General features: G+C 41.3%; 1 protein-coding gene across 6 annotated transcripts; it reads left to right on the plus strand.

Moving 5' to 3' along the window:
- The first annotated feature begins 487 nt into the window (after window positions 1–487).
- Window positions 488–18,003, plus strand: il13ra2 (interleukin 13 receptor, alpha 2). Of its 6 annotated transcripts, none has more exons than XM_036008680.1 (11): window positions 488–695; window positions 997–1,127; window positions 1,419–1,570; window positions 2,940–3,096; window positions 3,204–3,324; window positions 3,800–3,984; window positions 4,128–4,282; window positions 5,836–5,983; window positions 12,435–12,444; window positions 17,072–17,179; window positions 17,373–18,003. In XM_036008680.1, exons 2-11 carry the CDS (start codon window positions 1,034–1,036, stop codon window positions 17,515–17,517), a joined length of 1,275 nt encoding a protein of 424 aa, XP_035864573.1. In that variant the 5' UTR covers window positions 488–695; window positions 997–1,033; the 3' UTR covers window positions 17,518–18,003. The 6 variants fall into 6 exon arrangements, with proteins under 6 accessions (XP_035864573.1, XP_035864574.1, XP_031176293.1 ...); XM_036008681.1 differs by having other exon boundaries at window positions 5,839–5,983; XM_031320433.2 differs by lacking the exon at window positions 12,435–12,444 and adding an exon at window positions 13,446–13,448 and having other exon boundaries at window positions 17,074–17,179; window positions 17,373–18,002.
- The last annotated feature ends 1,939 nt before the right edge of the window (window positions 18,004–19,942 follow it).

Genomic DNA, 19,942 nt, shown 5'->3' on the forward strand with positions numbered 1-19,942 from the left:
TGAATGTTACCCAGAGTGCCTTGCTGAATGGTCTCAATGTTTTATTTCATGTGAATACTAGTTTACTAGATGAGTAACTTAGTATTTGAAGTAATGCAGTAATGCAGGAAGTGTGCATTTAGTTTCCATGCTTATTGTGTTTTCACAACAATGTTAGTGAGAAAATCTACTGAAATGGCCACCACACCATAACAGAGGAGTGTGATGCGTAAGATGAGAATGCAGAGGCTTAGTCATGTAAGTTATGACTCTGAAAAAACAATGGGAGTCTGTAAGCAGTTGGCAAGCGTAAACCAGTACAGAAGGTTCCGATAAGTTGCTGGGTGAGAGTCATTCCTTTTTTCCAAATCATTTTGAGGGTCATAGTTATTTTAATACTGGCGAGTGGAGTGTCATGTCTTTCTTTTGGCTAAAGGTCCCAAAACTTCTCAGGTGGCCCCTTAAATAAATAGCGAACAGTCCGTAGGCTACAAAGAGCCATTCATGTGTCCAGATGAAAGGAGAAATAGTGGTAATTTTCTCTCGTTCCCACCTTTTTGTCTTCCGCTTCCTCAGCACTTGCGGTTAGCCTACCGATAGAGTGAGACACTACAAACAAGACCATTGTATGACTTTTAGGCTTGACTAGCACACACCCACACCCCTATAAACCCTGACTGAAACTGCCTCAGAGGGGAACGCTCTGTCACATTCACGTAAGGTCGTCTCTTAGTCTAAAAGCTTTTGTTTTTAGCAATAATACGTTTCATATTATGTTTTGGTTTTGTATCACAGGGGAAAGTAATTCTGAAAATGTTGATCTGAGAGCAAGCCTTTATGTAGCCTTTATGTAATGGTTTTATTTTGTTTTCATACCTTTTAGGAAACAATTATTATTATTATGTTAAATAAATTAGATAGTAGAATGTAATAGTGAGCTCACTCAGTGAATTTCTACCCATTTTTATTCTATTTTGCCGTTTTTACAATTTATTTGATCTGCATTTATTTTTTCAGACTTGCGGTTATAGCCTAACAAGCGTGAACATAGCCTATGATGGCCAGTAAATCCTGGCTGACTTATCAAGCGACACTGATGCTGCTCTTAATGTCCTGGAGGGAGAGCATGCATTGCAATGGACTTACAGGTTGGTAATTATTAAATATTATTTTACGTCGCAAGCAACTCCACTTGTTCATCCTTACAGGCTAGCCTATTATTTTTTTTAAAAGAAGCAAACCGAAATACGTGAAAACCAGACAAAATAAAATAAAATGCATTTAATGTGTGCGCACAATAAATGAATAGTTTTGCAGAGGCAGTATGGGTGTGACTTTTTCCAAACGTTTCCAAAAACGAGGTATAAATTGCCAGAGTGTGGGCGTCTAAACGGAGATGACTAACAGTGTAAATACATATCTTTTTTTTTGACTTGCAGTGGATCCTCCTGAGGACCTTATGATATTAGACCCTGGTCATCTTGGATATCTCGAGATTACATGGAGCCCCCCTGCCAGCTTGATTAATATGACAGAGTGCCCAAAACTGTATCAAGTGGAGTACTTCAACACATACAGGGACACCTGGACTGTAAGTGTTCACCATTTTATTCAAATCTTACATATAAGCACTTAACTTGCCTAACCTCCTGCCAGAAGTGATTATTATAGCTTACATTATCAGCTATGCTATGAGGCAATTAATGGGAGCAATTCATTTCATACCTACATTGTATGCGATTCAAACAGAATTAACAGCTGTACCTTTTTGTATTGTGAACTTGTGTGGCTACCAGAATAAACAATATATATATATATGATAACAGATCATTTTAACTGATCATTTTAATGAAGAACAATAATAATGTAAGGATTGTTTATAACCCTGAAGAAATTACACCTTTTTTGTGTTCAGATTAGGTAGACAAACAGGCCCTTTAAAGGACCATAAAATGCAGCAGGCTTGTTAAGAATTATGTTTTTAAGTCTCTGTAGAAGCTGCTCAACTTCATACAATCCTGATTAAATGTAAATCTATGTGAAACAAGGATGTGTTTAAAAGAAAATCGGTTTTCATATCTTGAAAAACATTATAATGACCTTAAACTTCAGAAACCTGCCACTTCATGTTAGATGATCTGCTGCATCTCTTCTACTATAACTTTACAGTGTTGCCTTGATTTAGATCATTTTTAGACCAGTTCTGTAGAAACTGTATCAGGTTTATTCTTATAAGGCCTATATTATATTTGGAGTTACTTAAATACTTACTATTTAAATGAAGTACTCTACCATTACATTAGAGTGGAACTCTGCTACAGATTGATTTAGTTCTATAGTCATATCCTCAGGTAAGGAGCTACTTTTAAACATGTTTTAAAGTGAGAACAGATTTATGTGGCTTCAATTTCCCACAGCCCAAAGGCTTGTTCATCCTCTAAGAATATTCCGGTAAAGTTCATCCTTTTAGCATTATGTCCATCTGGTATAGCTCTCCTCTCCTCTGGTCATTGCACCATGATGCTTGACCAAGAATGGATTAACCATAAAATTCACAGTTTTTATTTCTGCCCGCAGAGAGTTAATGAGCAGGAAGAGACCATGGTGTAACCCTACCCCTATAATGACTAAGACAATGATTACCTGTGACGGTGTGGCACAACCCATTCTCGTTGTCACATGTGATAAAGACATTTATTGTTGGCAGGAGATTAACAGTTCTTCGAAATGCTTGAATGCTTCAGGATATGATCTTCTCAAGTAATCACCTGATGCTGACTGACAACAATAACCAGCTTTGAATACAAGGGCAGCGTCAGGTTGCAATATGTCTTACGGAAATTCAAGACTGGGAAGCAAACCTTCTGTCTAAAGGCAACTCGGTTGAATGTTTTAGCACAGTAAACATACATGTAAGCTGTAATTTTGAATAACAGGGTAGTCTGTTTCTGTATTGGCAGGTTATCAGGTCAGATAGGAGGACACACAGTGCCCAGTTTGATCTGATGAAAGATGTTAGAGTGAGAGTGTACACCTTGCTGAGTGGACCCTGCACCAACGGCACTATGATTAAGAGCACAAGCTACACTGAGCTGGTCCAAAAACCTCCCAACACAGGTCAGTCGTCAAGGCTTAATAGATGGTTGTAAAAAAACATCATAAAGAGATACTTGGGAATTGTATTAATTGACATTGATTGGTTTTATTCCACTTTCTACCTCAAGGTGTTGTGGGTACCACTGTTCAGGATTTTGTCTGTATGTACCATAACATGAAGTACATGGAGTGCAATTTTGGAAGAAGCCCAAATATGCCGGCCAACTCACAGCAAAATCTATATTTCTGGTATGTCATATGCCCATCAAAGGCATTTTTAGCCACTTCAGCGCTTCAGATAAATCTTACCAACTTTGGTGATCCCCTGGTTTTTCTTCTAGTGCCACCATGGGGTTTTAAAGTAAATATCTCAACAACTTTGGATGGATTGTCACTCAATTTTGAACAGATATATTTAAGATCCTCAGAGAATGAATCTGAATAACTTTGGTGATTCCTTGACTTGTTTACATCCACTTCAGTGTCAAGGTTGTCTCAATTATGCTGAGAATTGTTGATGATCCTAAATAATACTTAATTTTTTAAAAGAGTTGTGTTAATTTTGAATGTCAAGTTTTAATGCTACTGAGTACCACAAAACAAAGGCCATTGACCCCTGAAGAATTGAAGTGATGGTAAACGGCAAACATCTTCAAGCCTCACCAACAAAACTGTTTGGATGAATCGATAGCACCTATGTTATCCAGTCTGTCTTGTTCCCCAGGCACAAGAAGCTGGATCAGGCAGAGGAATGCCCGAAATACCTGATTTTGAATGGAACCAGGAGTGGCTGCAACTTCACAGAGAAATCTCTCCCTGAGTTCACTGATATCAACTTCTGTGTTAATGGCTCCTCTCCTGAAGGGCCCCTGAAACCAACATTCATCTCCCTGCAAATTCAAAACCACGGTACGTGTTTGCCTTCTTGTGTAGTACCATCATCACATGCAAACTCAGTGAGGGTATAGTAAACATTATTTGCTACACTGGGAGCTGGGAGATCTAGATAAGATAGATAAACTATAATATGTGCATCACTGATGTTTATGCAGTCAAGCCTGAAACCACAGAGAAGCTGCATCTGCAAACAGGTCCAGACGCGCAGCTGGAACTACACTGGGAAGGTCCTGTTGGGATTATTCCTGGACATTGCCTTGATTGGGATGTGGAGCACAATCAAGAGGGACCTGATGGGAAAATTGCTTCGGTATGGTTTTCCTAATATTGTATGTAATTTGTTTACTGTTAACAAACTCTAAGGCACTCACTTACCAGAGTATTTTACCCAGAAATATTGTAGTGCAGAAGGTGTATAGTTTTCCACATCCTTTTGGTCATAGCGCCCCCCGCTGGCAACAGGAAATCTGCCTTATATGACAAACATCATCCGATTTACATGAAACTTATAATGTGTGGTCTACATGTTATACTGAGCCCCCCCTATACTTTAACCACGCCACGCAGTGTGGGAAAGCTTGCAACCCAGGAATGCATGGCTGTCAAGCTCATCACAAAAGGCTATACACCCAAGTTTACCAGCATCCTCCTCCTTTTCGACGGTGTGTTGGAAACAGCCGTGTCATCTCAGGGGAGATAGCTGCTCTGACGTCAGAGCTGGCAGAGCTGTGGGCAAAGGATGCTTTTTTTCCCGCGTCCCTCCAGGAGAAGAGAATGACGGTTTCTGTTCCCATTACTTCTCACACCGAAAGACGGGCGGAATGAAACCCTTCTTGACCTGTCTCAATTCAATTGACCACCCATTTACTGAGGCCACGCCCCCTTTCATAACATTTGAATCTCTTGTGAGGTATCATTGAACTCAGCAGGGAGTTCCCTTTTCATCGGTGATGATTTGCAGTGTCTGAGTGCTGCGCAAATGCACGGTCGCAAGGAGCGGCATCCGCCAGTAACCCCGACGTGCGCAGAGGCGCGAGGGCCCGTCCATCGCTGCTTCTTATAATTTTGCATTGTCATTTAATTTCTACATCCGAGAATGTTCCCAGAATTTCTGTGTAGAGATTAATGCCTTCCCTGCTTGGCTTGTCATTGACTTTATTCCCTCTGAAATGACATATTCACGTTTCAAAGTACTGAGTGCAATTATTAGACACATTGCATGTGTTGACACCAAACTTGCCAGTGTTGATAACAAGAGACTTTTAAAGGAGTCCAAGCTCTGCTGACATTTTGAACATCTTGGCAAGTTTGAATATTTGATTGTCAGATGAATCATTATATGACTCACACTCCCAGTTTAACAAACAGACCCAACCCAAAAGCAACAGGAGACCATTAAAATAAATAAAAATCCAAAAGCAATGAAACACATTCTTATTACTTGTCATGGAAAGACCACAACACATGCATAACAGAACAATATATCATGGAAAGACCACAACACATGCATAACAGAACAATATAATTAAAATACCTCAACACAACCTTTATCAAATAAGTAATTACTCAGACAGTGAAGACAGTGAAGACATTTATAATCATCATTGCAGTGTATGTTGATATATTCTCATATATAGCCTGCTATTTTTTCACTGCACTTTTAATCCCCTTCTTTTTAAAGATAGTTTAAATTGACAAGGAGGAACATGATCATTGTGTTTGTGATCATCAGTAGTCAATGGCCTTTTAGCTCTGATTTGGACATTGTGATTAGGCATTGGGCTATGTGCATTATCTCTCTAACTCTAACTTTGATTATATTCATATTCAAGTAATTTCTCCACTTATTTTTGTTATTGACAGCAGCTGATTTCAACCAAACAGATGAGCCTAACTCTGCCCTCCATCCGCGACAATAAGAGAAGCTGCGTCAGGGTTCGGTCCAGGTTGAATAAGTATTGTGCAGATAAGAGCTTTTGGAGTGAATGGAGTCGTCCGACATGCCAGCCAGGTAATGATGTTTCAAGTCACTACAACATTGCAGTAAAACCCATTTTCTTCTTGTCATTACAAAAAACCTGAAAAAAATTCTAGCATGAAATCAGTTCACTGGAGTGTGACAAAAAAAGGCTTAATGTAAAAAATATTTGGTAAATGCTCATTCATTAATACTCTCTTTAGTCGGACAGTAACCATAAAAGTAAAATAATACACAATACCATTACAAAACCCCACATGAACAAAAACACTCCAATTCCTGACTTCGTTTGCACAACAATTTCGTTGACTTTGGTCAGGAAATTCTTCCTCCTGCATATTATCAATAAATGAACATTATTTCTTACCCGGTCTCTGGAAATTACTTCGTTGTCATTTTCCATTGGTGTGAAGTCGATCAGTCCTCCTCGGATCGTCGGTCCTCTCACTCCAACTCTAATGAGGAATGAGGCAGGATCGTGTTTTTAATGATCCTGGAAGGCCTTTTCCACGGAACGTCCTCCGGAGTCCTGACGAACTTTTTTACCGATCCCACTTCTGACACATTGACAGATTTCAAATTGACCGGGAGAAGAACCTAAATTAAATGAATCTTTATAAAGTCGAGATAAAGAATCTCAGAGCAGGAATCCAAGTTGGTTTTGTCCTTTATGTTTGCAAACAGGAGAGCTGGTTTCACAGTCACAGAGTACAGAGTGCAGTGAAAAGAGTCTCGAAAGGCTCAGGCAATGGGTATCATTTATACAACAAATACAACAAACCCAAAGAACCAATCAACCTCCACAGTCGCACAAGAAAAAGACAGATGTGTTGAGCCATGAGTCCATGTTCTCGCTACAATTTTGGGTTGGGTTCAAGACAAAACAAGACAAAACAAGAAGCCATCCACAGTAATTTCCCATAACCAGTCAGTCTTTGTCTAGATGATCACAAAACATTCACTTGAGTTTTTATGAAATCATAAATCATGGATTTATATTCCTGAGAGATTATTTTTTTAAATATTTAATCCCGCACTCCTGAATGATTAATACAAAGAGTTTCCAGTGGGTAAAGGAGTTACAAACTGCGAAGCACCTTTTTTTGTTTAAATCAACAAGTCCTCATGAGTCACACTAACTTTGTGGATTCCCAGCTGTAAGACCTTGATGTCCACATCATATAATTGCTGTTTTATGATATTGTAAAACATAAATTGCATATATAGGCTATGGCATTGTTATATTTGAAATAAATAATTATTTTAAAGCCTTCTGTTATTATGTCAACTTTAATTTAAGTTTGTTTTGCTCCATATCATTAGGATTTTGTTTGGTGAATAAACTAAGTCACACTATCTTTAAACCATTGGATGCCATTTTCCACAGTGTCATTGTATTCATTATACTATAAGACAGCTATCAAACTTTTCAAATCACGTCAAATCAAATGTTTTCAATATTTCGCACATTTATAGCTGTGTTGTAATTCTGATCTGAACATCTGAATCCCATTCAGTCTCATTTAAACTGCAAATGAAAAAGTTGAATAATAATTTAAAGACTAGGCTATTTCAATGTTTTTGTTATTAATAACTTTAGCTTTGGCATCATATACTGCATGTAGTCCCACCATGCCGGCTGTCCCTTTCCCACATATGTTGGTTCACCTCTGTTACGGCTCTGTGACTACCGCTGTCAGCTTAAAGGCGCAACCACTATGTCCCCCTATTCCGTCTTGGTAACTTTCACACAGATGGCGAGGCAGCTTAAACAGTCCCGTCTTGAACAGCCTGTGTGAAAGGGGCTTTAGTTGAGTTCAACCAGTTGACCATTGGGTCATTGGATAAGTTTAAAAGTTTATCATCTCTAAACTGGGGAAGACTGGTTGCTGGTACTATGCACCTTGCACCACTGTAATGGACTGCAAAATAAACAAAAAAAGTTAGAAATACTTAATCCTCTGGGGGACTTTGATGTTCTTCTTGTTCATCCATCTTCGTCCGCTTATCCGGTATCGGGTCGCGGGGGTAGCAGCTCCAGCAGGAGACCCCAAACTTCCCTTTCCCGAGCCACATTAACCAGCTCCGACTGGGGGATCCCGAGGCGTTCCCAGGCCAGGTTGGAGATATAATCCCTCCACCTAGTCCTGGGTCTTCCCTGAGGCCTCCTCCCAGCTGGACGTGCCTGGAACACCTCCCTAGGGAGGCACCCAGGGGGCATCCTTACCAGATGCCCGAACCACCTCAACTGGCTCCTTTCAACGTGAAGGAGCAGCGGCGGATGATTGTGCTTCTCACCCTATCTCTAAGGGAGACACCAGCCACCTGAGGAAACCCATTTCGGCCGCTTGTACCCTGGATCTGTTCTTCTTGTTGATATTTCTAATTATTAGGGGTCCAAGCCCGAGTCTGCAAGAACCGGCGGTAGCAAGAGCTATGCCTTTCGCACAGCAGGGCTGTGGAATCCTATTGTTTTTCTAAGGATTATTTTCTTCTCTGCCTAAAACTCTGACTACAGCCTAAACCGTACATGGTGGGGGGTTGCCATTTTCAGGACTGGTCTGAAACTCTGCAAGGACCTCAGGCGCAACAATTGACCCACTTCCACCACTAGGTGGCGCTATAGCAGAAGAAACGCGTTTGGCCCTATAACTCCCAGTCGGTACACCGGACATTCAAAAACCATACATCTACGCGTTCCCTGGATCCAACTGAATCACGTGATATAGGCCACGCCCATTTCTACATTTTATGCATGAAAAATCGCGATTTATCAAAAACCTACTTTTTCGATCTCCTCCTAGACCGTGCAACACATCTGCACGAAACTTGGACCGTAGCATCTCCAGACTGACCTGACAAAAAGTTATTAAAAATAATTCTGATAGGATAAAAATTGTGAATATTACGCACAAACAAATTTGTGTAGCTAACTATGAAAACACCAACTTTGCCATATCTCGGCCAAAATAAATGCTATCAATGCCAAACTTTCGATTCTTGTTTGCCATGACCGTCTGAAGGTCCCCAACGCGTTATATGAAAATTGGTCACTAGGGGGTGCTACAACTACAAAAAGTTTATATCTCATGAACGGCTCATCCGATTTTTACAAAATTTGATGGGTACCATCTAGGGCCCCTCCTGAGGCCAACCCACGAGTGGGGTACTGAGGGGTAAAAGTGGGCGTGGCCTATGGAACCCATGTCTAGATTGACCACTTACACTAATGTGAACAACTTTAAATTTACAGGGTAGATGGACAATGGGCAATGGACCACACATACCAAAAATTACACATGTGGACCACTAGGTGGCGCTATAATGTTTTTTTGCCTTTAACACTAGAAGTGCCGGAATTCCATAACTACTAGAAGTGCCATGAGCGGTCATTTTGACCGCCACATTCCAAACTCTATAATCTCTCATGATAAATACCTAATTGCAATATTGTATTATGTATTGTGTTAGGATATCTTTAGAAAAACATAATAACACCGAAATGTACATTTTTACGAGTTTAATTATACATTTGAGTAGTAATACGTGTTTCAATTATTCATATCATGGCATAGTAAACCGTAATTATTTCATACATTCATATCCCGAAAATATGGTGTGGAAATTCATTCAGCTTAACTCATAATAGCCAAATAACAATTATAAGTATCTTATTTGAACATTTAGCTATAACCTAACCTGGCACTGCCTCTGTTTTGGCGTCTGCTGCGGTGCGCAGCGCTGCTCGGACCGTGAGCTGCTGCCCTTTTTTCCTCCATAAACTCCGCTCTCAGCTCCTCTGCCAGTTGCTGCATGAACTTCCTCCGGGCAATGTTACTGCTGGTGCACTCCTTGGAGAGGATGTGTGCAACGATTCCAGTCAGTTCGAGGATGTATAAAGTTATATGAACATGTAAACAGCCACCGGCCATCTACGTGTTCCACGCCTTTCACAGAGCGAGCGCCCGGTGTTTGCCTTCTGATTCAGAACAGAGTGCCTCCACGCCGTAGCAGCCTACGTTACCGACTCTGGCTTTGCCTTCGGCCCAACGGTGATGCCCACACTTGTTACTCGAGACTGCTAGGTACGTTGCTCTGACAGAGACTATGGTAGTTACTAAGCAACCAAGATGCATCTTCAACCGCGCGAAAAATTAAAAACAATACCGCGAAAATCCGAGCGGTCAATATGACCGTGTATGGCCGAAATAGGTAAAAGTGACTGTATTTTCTTTGCCTTTTGTGCAATGTATATAAAAACAAAATACAGACTCTTTTAGGAAAAGTCAGGCAGCAGCAGGATTGTATTTTTTTATTCAGCAAAGTTATTACACATATAAATTTCAAAACGGTCAAAATGACCGTCATGGCCGTTCTAGTGTTAACTCCCACATTACACATCACACATTAGAAAACCGTACATCCACGTGTTCCCTGAATCAAGCTGAATCACATGATATAGGCCACCCCCATTTCTGCTTAAAATATTTTTTGCAATATTGCGCAATGCGCAAAACCAACTTTTTCGAACTCGTCCTAGGCCGTGCGACGGATCAGCACAAAACCTGGTACGTAGTATCTCCAGATGGACCTGACCAAAAGTTACTCAAGGAATTTTGCTACGTTAAAGTATGCGCATTTGACGACCAAACAAATTTTCATAACTAGCTACCACACACGTATCATATCATATCTCGGCCAAATTAAATGTTATCAGCAAAGAACTTGAGATGATTGTTCAACATCCCACTACGATGCTCTGTACCAAATCTGGCGAAGATCAGCCTTAAGGGGGCGCTATAAGCAACGTTTATTTGTTTTGGCCAATAACTCAATGCATTTTAATGGAAGATTTGCAATTGCAATATCTCTGCCACAGTAAATGCAATTAACACGACACTTGTGATGCTAGTTCGGCATGCGGCTCTAAGGCTCTGTACCAAATTTGGCGAAGATCGGCCAATAGGCGGCGCTATAATCAACGTAGACGAGTTTTGGCTGAAATTCAAAGAATTTTTGACTACTTTTTTATTTTTTTCTTTAGAATTGTAAAGTAATAGGCAATAAAATGATTTTCATGCAACAAGAAAACTGTTCTCATTGGAATCTTTCCTTGTACTTAACAAATTGGTGCCAAAACCCGGGACTCAATGATCCAGTTCATGAAGAATAAAATGAGAAGACTGACTTGGAGTGAAGAATTGTTTGAAAGAAGCTGCAGGGGAAATTCAAACCCAAGTCATGGATCCAGCGGATTTTAAGCGACTGAAGATAAAGCGGGGAGTGGTCCGAACTGCAGCAACAAAACTCAACCACAAGATTGATGGTGAGTTGGATAAAGAAGAACCATGCTTTGAGAGACTGGAGGAATTGCTTGATCAGTTGAAAGATAAAGAAAAGATTCTCAGAGAACATGATAAAGATGTTAAAGCAGAAACGGAAGAAGAGGATTTGGAAGATGAGATAACTACAGCATTGGAGTATATGGATGCAATAAGTGTGCGGAGAACAAGAGTGAGACGCACGTTGCGCAAGGAAGATGCAGAAAGCCAGTCCGGACAGAGTGAGCATGGATCTGGATCTGGGCCTTATAGAAGAAACACAGTCAAACTTCCCAGACTGGTCATTCAGAAGTTTTCTGGGGAGATTTGTGAGTGGCAAGGATTTTGGAGTCAGTACGAAACAACCATCCATGATAATGAACGTTTGAGCAAGACTGACAAATTCAGTTATTTGAAATCTTTTCTGACTGGCACCGCCGCAAGTGCAGTAGCAGGCCTCGCTTTGTCTAATATTAATTATGACACTGCCATTGATCTGCTTAAAAAACGATTTGGCCGTAAAGATTTAGTGATTAATGCTCATATGATTAAGTTACTGAACATGACTCCTATAAACCGACCAACTGATGTAAGCGCTTTGCGCAAACTGTATGATGACTGTGAGATACAGGTGCGTAGCCTTGACGCACTAGGTGTTGTAGCGGACACCTATGGAAGTTTATTATGTCCTTGACGTTGCACTCAAATTCACCAAATCAGAAGCTGATAATGTTCTCAAAGCAAAGGAGTTAATGGACTTTCTGAAAAGAGAGGTGGAAAGCAGAGAAAGAACCGTGAATCTCACTCAGAAGAAACAAGTGTCTCAGAACGAAAGGAAGAATGCTGGCAATGACAAGGAACGCGCGCCAGAGCGCAGGACGAGAAGGCCCAATGCCGGAAACATGGCCTCCTCAGCCGCAGCATTCCATACGTGGAGTCCGAATGACAGTGACTGTTTGTTTTGTGGTAAGCCTGATCACAGATCTCCTGACTGTACCGAATCCACAGTGGATATCAGGAGAGAAAAGTTGAGACGATTAGGCAGGTGTTTTGTATGTCTAGGCCCCAGACACATTGCGCGTAACTGCAGGGCGCACGGTATTGAATGTGCACAGTGTGGCAAAAGACATCATAAAACAATTTGTAACCAACAGTCAACACAGAAACAAGAGACCACAACTAAAAACAGAGGTTGACACTGCTCAAGCACAATGTTCAGTTTCGCCAAGTGATTGTAATGGTAGAGCAGTGCTGTTACAAACGGCAACCATTTGGGTAGATACGCCACGACAAAGCCAAATTGCCAGATGTTTGTTAGATGGGGGGAGTCAGCGTAGCTTTATCCGTGAAGATATTTCTCAAGCTTTGAACCTGCCAGTAGTGGGTACAGAAATAATAAAGCTACACGTATTTGGTTCGGTAAATGCCAAAAGAATGACAGTAAAAAAGGTTAAGGTTAGCCTGAGAGATCTAAAAACAAATATGTCTGTTGAAGTTGAATTATTAGAAACCCCAAGTGTATGTTCATCTAACATTAAAATGGCCACTAATCAGACGCTCTCTTGAAGCAAAAGGACTCCAAGTCGCGGCTCACCCTGTGAGAGGCATGGAACAAGAAGGCCTTGGACTTCTCATCGGAGGAGACTACTATTGGAATATTGTGTCAGGAAACACAGAGAGATTGGATAACGGACTTGTGGCAGTAGAGAACAAATTTGGATGGTTGATTCAAGGAACTGTGTCCATCCCTGTAATGAGCGTGACAACTGAAACAGTGGAGGTAAATGCTCTGCATCTCAGCGTCGGCGAGGAACAAGCGCTGACGGACCAGCTGCGTAGTTTCTGGGAGACCGAATCGTTGGGGATCACGGACATTAAACAGAGCCCAGAGACAGACGCGCTGTGGAAGTTCGAGCAGTCAGTAAAGTACCAACAAGTTAGATATGAAGTCAGTTTGCCTTGGCGAGAAGAGAATATTAATTTGGCTACTAACTACTGTACTGCTAGAAATCGTTTGAATGGCCTAGTAAAACGTTTTCATAATAATGACGAATTGTATGAGCAATATGATCAAGTAATACAAGAATATCTGGCTGAGGGCATTATCGAAGATGTAACTAATTTTGAGACAGAAAACCCAGTGTATAACATGCCCCATCATCCCATAATCAAAGAAAGTAGGACTACAACAAAGTTGCGAATTGTGTTTGATGCGAGAAGGCCGCTCACTTAATGAATGTCTCTTTACGGGACAGAATCTGAACCCTGACTTGCTAAGCATTTTGATAAAATTCAGGCAACACAGAGTGGCTATGATGGCAGACATAACGAAAGCCTTTCTACAAATTGGCTTGAATGAGATAGACAGAGATGTGCTTAGATTCTTGTGGTTCAAAGAGAGACCCACCCCTTATGAAGATCTTAAGGTGGCGATTATGAGAATGACGCGTGTGCCATTTGGTCCATCAGCAAGTCCCTTTCTATTGGCTGCAACTATTAGACACCACCTTAAGAAATATGGAGAGAAATATCCTGAAGAAGTCAAAGTGCTTGATGAATGTCTTTATGTGGATGATTTTATAACAATAGCGGATGATGTAGAAAATGCACTCAAATTGTCTCAGAGAGCCAAAGAAATAATGTCCAGTGCAGTATGAAATTATGCAAATGTAACACAAATTCCTCTGAGTTGCAAAACGAATGGAAACAACAAAACAAGGAAGAAATAGTGGAAATCAAAGGCCCAAATCCACTTAAAGTTCTTGGTCTAACATGGAACAGAGACACTGACAAATTCATGTTTGATACTAAGGAATTGATTGACTTTTTGCAGAACAAAAGAGACGCGAAACGAGGGGTCTTACAAGCAGCTGCGCGCATCTTTGATCCCATTGGATTTTTGTCCCCGTTTACCATTCGAGTCAAATGTCTATTTCAGGAAATGTGGGAGAGAGGAACTTCATGGGATGAAGATCTTCCCAGTGATCTTGCGCAAACCTGGCATCAATGGTGCTCAGAGATACCCTATTTGAAAAGGATAAATATCCCACGTCGTTATGATAGTGATATCAAAATGAAGTGTGATGAAACGTCTGACGTCACCGGAGAACTGGAAACACTGCTCTGGAAAGGAGAATCCAGCTGACCGCGGGACGTGTGGAACGAGTGCCCAAGCGCTTCAGGAGGAGACGCTTTGGTGGCACGGGCCGGAGTGGCTGAAAGACAGCGCGGCGCAGACGCACGAAACGGAACCTCAAGTGATGAACGAAAATGATGTGATGGAATATGTCGTTCAGAACACAATGACTGATCCAGACTGTACAGTTGCACCGCTGTTTGACTTGAACAAGTACAGCGGATTAAACAGAGTTTTGAGAATCACAGCATGGATACAGCGTTTTGTGCATAACGCACGGACACAGGAAAAACGCAATGGACAACTGTGCTCAGATGAGATTCAGCAAGCAGAACAGTACTGGATCAAGCAAACTCAAAGTGACAGTTTCCCAAAGGAAATGGACAGTCTGTTGAAAAATACTGATGTGGACAGACATTCAAAAATCGTTTCACTAAAACCATTCCTGGGTGAATGTGGACTTCTGCGCGTAGGAGGGAGATTGCAGGAAACTAACTGGTCTTTTACCCAGAAGCATCCGTACATCTTGCCAGGTAATGATGCATTTTCAGAACTTTTGATCAGAAATGCACATGAAGATGTAATGCATTCAGGCCTACAAGCCACTCTTAACCAATTGAGAGAAATGTACTGGATACTGAAATCCAGACAGATGACCAAGAGTTGTGTTAAGCGTTGTTTGATTTGCAGACGCGCACACGTAAAAGCGGGCCAACAGGTCAGTGCACCGTTACCAAAAGAGCGCATTAACGAGGCCCAAGCATTTGAAATTACTGGGGTTGACTTTGCTTTGCTTTACAGTGATAAAAGAAAAAGAAATACAGGATTGTTTGCAAACAAGAGGATTACATGGAAGTACATCGTGGAGCGTGCCGCCTGGGGTGGCATGTGGGAGCGTTTGGTGAGATCAGTTAAGACGTGCCTACGTAAAGTACTAGGGAGGTCTTATCTCGAGTTTGAGGAACTCCAAACCCTGATCTGTGAAGTGGAGGCTGTGATAAACTCCCGCCCTCTTTCCTACCTGCACACAGACAGCAGTGAACCTTCGCCCCTCACACCTGCTCATTTCCTGACTGGACAAAGGATTACTACCCTTCCTTCCTATCCGTTACATGATTCCTGTTTGGGAAAAAAGACTGCCAGCCAGCTCAACAAGAGACTACAATATCGGCAGAGGCTGAATACTCATTTCTCAATCTCATTTAATCAATCTACACCATTCAAAGTTGGAGATGTTGTATTTATCCATGATTATAAACAACCCAAGCATACGTGGAAGATGGGACGGATTGATGACACATTCATGGGAAGAGACGGTAAAATTAGATCATGTGCTGTCCGATTGCCGTCTGGATTTGTGTTTAGGAGACCTGTACAATTACTCTACCCGCTGGAAGTGGATGAACATTCAAGTTCATCGGGCCGGAGTATGTTGTGGCTATATTGCATGTCCCTAACGATTGTCGTTGCAGCTTATTTAGCTCTACAAATGGAGACGTCCCCCCTGCAGTAAGGAGTTCATTCTAAAGTGTGACGCATGTTTCCATATATGGACATACCCTGTCGAAGTGGGCGTGGCGTCTGCGCTACGTTTGCAACGGCAACGTACCGCAGACGTCGTGGCTCGCGCCTCTCGATATTTACCGACGTTTGCCTCCCCGCCGCTGGGCTTCGGGTTCTGCTTTCGCACACTCCCCGGGGCATCGGGGGCAACTGACCCTATGTTCACGTCATGTACATGAAGCAGGTAATTTAAAAAAAATCCGTCTCCTCTGGCACCACCTACAACCTGTAGTGCCATTTGCAAAAATCCACAGCTCCCTGTTCAGATGCACCAATCAGGGCCAGGGGGTGGGGGGTGGTGTATAACTGCGTGTCAATCTGCTCATGCACATGCATTCATTATTGTATATTTTAAGGCCCAGACACACAGAGCCTACAGCCAAACGTCGGCAGAAAAGGCAGTTGGGCTGATCAGTCTCCCCAAATTAGTCAAAAAAGTTCCTCGGAACACACCAAAGCGACGACACGTAATACGTCTCCATAACAACAGGCGGCGCTAATCTGTATTGTCGCCCAAAAATTAAAACCGGCAGCTGATTGGATGAACCCGTCACGTGGGTCTGGTTTCTCCGGAAATTCAAAGACAGACTGTCATGGCGCCTTGTTCAGAATACGATCTCATATTGTACTAAAATAGTTCACCGAAACATGTTTCTGAAAACATTTTAACCGAGAAATAGGCCATGCAGTTGCTGAATCTGTCTTCATTTCAGATCAACAAAGGTCAGTTTAAAAGATTTTCGTCAGATTTTGAGAGACTCTAGTCATGCTCATCCCGCTCCCCGTTTCCGGGTTAGCACTCTACCAATCAGATGGGTCATTTGAGTCCGACTGCCAGCAGTGCCCGCCCCGCCGATTATACATGTCCAATCAGCTAAAATGAAGGCCGACAGCCCCTCGGACAGACGACGGCACGGAACACACCGAACAGACTCGAGTCACTGACCTCGCCAGACTGTCCAACGGCCGATTATCAGCTCTGTGTGTCCGGGCCTTAAGTGGACTTGTCTTTGTAAGGTTCTGATAGATGCTTTTTTGTTGTTGAAGGAATAAGTAAATAAACATTAAATAAACCTTACCTCGTTTGTGTGTGCTTGCTTTAGTGGCACTGAAACCAGAATGGGACATGGTACCTGTCTATGTATATATCGCTGTTGCCATCATCGCCATACTGGTGCTGACGCTGTGTGCGGGGGCAGTGCTCAAAGTGTGAGTAAACACATATACAGTATAGCACGCACGCACGCACGCACGCACGCACACATGCATGCACACACGCACGTACACACACACGTACACACACACACACACACACACACACACACACACACACACACACACACACACACACACACACACACACAATAAGATGAGCTCACTCCAAACTGTGTTTCCATTGTAGGAGGAGATCAAGACAACTGAAGGATCCAGACTCTGCTCACTACATTGTTTGCCAGAAATTCAGTACTTACATTTGCGGAGGCCTAAAAAGGCAAGAAAATCTGCACCTTCATCGCTCTCAAACCTCACCTCTGTCAGATTTTTAAATTGCAGCATTCCAGCTGCAAGCAGGGTCTCTGTTTGAAAATCACACAAGTCATCACCTTAGATTGTAACCACTGCTAACACATTGCTTAAGACGTGACATATGACGCTCAAGGTTACAGCGGTTTATTTACCGAAACATGTAACATTTACAAACGTATATATAAAGTATTATATTACTGTAATCCAACATACTGCATTGCACTTGCTTTTTTGATTATGCATTGTTATGCGAGTGTCATGTTAACTGAAAATGTTTTGGCGTAAGTATTACTCTTAATGATGGTTTTATGGTTAGTTTTATACTTTTTTTTGTAAAATTGTTTACTTTTTGCCACAACTCTTACCAATTAGTTCAGACAACAACTGAACCAGGTGCTTTTACGTAATGCCAAGACTGCTTGCCAAGAGTTTAAACCTACATTGTGTAATTTTTTTAGTTGATTCTTAGCAAAAAAAACCTTTGTTCTTTCACAAATATGTACTCATTCATGTGTAATTACTTCCACCAACTAATCAAAGTATTCTCCTAAGCGTAGAATCTGAGTCAGAATCATTCAGAATACATGGGAGCGACTCGCTCGAATAACAGCAGCCATGTAGCGCCTCCATCTTTAAAATACATTAGCCAAAGAGGGACATACTAATGCATTTCGCCCTCTTACACCTATTGGCACCGTGACGAATGCAAGGGGGAGATTACTCACCAGGGAAGCAAAAAAGAGAATTAAAACGACAACGCGACAGGCAAAGCAACAAGACCAAAGTTAATATTGGAGTGGCTAGAACAGCTGCGTGTAAACGATGGAGAGAGCTAATTTCGGGTTCGGCCACTGTTGGAGGAAGAGCTAGAAAGTAATATTCAGTTGGTTGTCATATACAATTTCACCGCTAGATGGGAGAAATCAGTGGGTAGCGCAGGCGCACATATACTGAGAGGTTTATGCCTTGATGCAGAGGTCCAGGGTTCGAATCCGACCTGTGACGATTTCCTGCATGTCTTCCCCCTTTCTCACCTAGCTGTCCTATCAAAATAAAGGCGGAAAAGCCCAAAAAAATAATCTTAAATTTTTTTTTTACTCAACATGAGTCCATAGCTGTACAACTTTTGTTCAAAATATGCCAAAATGCCTTAATTACACCAAATATTACCAAATGTACTCCCCCCCTCCTTTTGGCTATTTATTGTATTAAACTTTTATACTGCCTTTTATGGAAAGATAATGCAAGATTGTATTTCACAGAGTATAATGTTTAATTGGATTTGTTGATGTATTGTGTACTACTTCACCTCAGAATTTAATAGGTGATATTTGACATGTGTTTATCGGTTGTAGAAAGAAATTACTGTCCACTGGCTACAATAAAAAAAAAAATACTTCTGTAAAGAAGGACAGCTTGTTGTTTTTTGTAATAGGGCACAATGTGGGATTCACTTTGATAAGATGTTTAACAAGCCACTGGATATCTGCAGTGTTTTTGTTTCTTTTAATGGCCTATTCAAAATAAAGTGTACTGTAAAAGGCACTGTATTGTAAATCATTTGAAGACAGTTTATTAACGAATATTACGTGGATACAATGACTTAATCAGAGTGTATACCTCAGGTTAGGCAATGGTTATGGTCATGGTTAGGGATAGGGTTAGGGTTAGGTCCCTTAAAGTCAATGGTCGCAGCGCTGCCTTGAAGTCGATTAGGCAATGGTTATGGTTATGGTTAGGGTTAGGTGCCTATGAAGTCAACGGTCGCAGCGCTGCCTGGAAGGAGACGTTGGGGGCTTAAAACACCATTGAGCCCTCAGAACTCCAAAAGACAAAACATTCAACTGAAGACTTATCAAAGTGAACATTCATCACTAACATTCAAAACATAGCATGGTCAGTTGGATTGAATGCCTACTAATGCAACCCATTATATTTCTGAGCAGACAGAAGTAAACATTTCAGTGTAATGTACTTCTAAAAATTAAAATGGTTCCGTAAAAATAAAGTATTTAACATCTGGAAAACCTTGTTTGTCATAACTGAAACAGCTGGAAATCATTTTAAATCTATTTGTTTTATCCTTTGTGTATGCATATTTGTATAAACAGGACCAATGAAAACAATCACTGCTGTATTTTGCACATAATGTTTCTATCTTGTAGCATTTTTTTCCAGAACCAGAATATTTTTATATTAAGTTTAATACCAGTTATGGAACAACAATCTGAAATCTGTAGATTTTTATTGATTTTCATGTGTATCCCTCACAGTTGTATCTGTATGAAATGATGTACAGCAGGATATTATGTTGTTCAAATCCCTATAGTAAACAGTTGCTGTGTACAGTGTTCCTTTATTTCAAACAGTGAAGAGCCACATTTGCCTTTTGGTTTTTATGTGCAACACCAGTTCAGAAGTGAATATTCTGCTTGTCATTTGGGA

The sequence above is a fragment of the Sander lucioperca genome, chromosome 13 (genome assembly GCF_008315115.2).
Source record: "Sander lucioperca isolate FBNREF2018 chromosome 13, SLUC_FBN_1.2, whole genome shotgun sequence".
NCBI classification, from domain to species: Eukaryota; Metazoa; Chordata; class Actinopteri; order Perciformes; family Percidae; genus Sander; species Sander lucioperca.

Bases quoted from the DNA above. Each gene is read 5' to 3' on its own strand.
- il13ra2 (XM_036008680.1), top strand. From the start codon at position 1,034: ATGATGGCCAGTAAATCCTGGCTGACTTATCAAGCGACACTGATGCTG. The intron at 3,985-4,127 runs GTACGTGTTTGC...ATGTTTATGCAG, and splicing joins CCTGCAAATTCAAAACCACG to TCAAGCCTGAAACCACAGAG. The intron at 17,180-17,372 runs GTGAGTAAACAC...TTTCCATTGTAG, and splicing joins GCGGGGGCAGTGCTCAAAGT to GAGGAGATCAAGACAACTGA.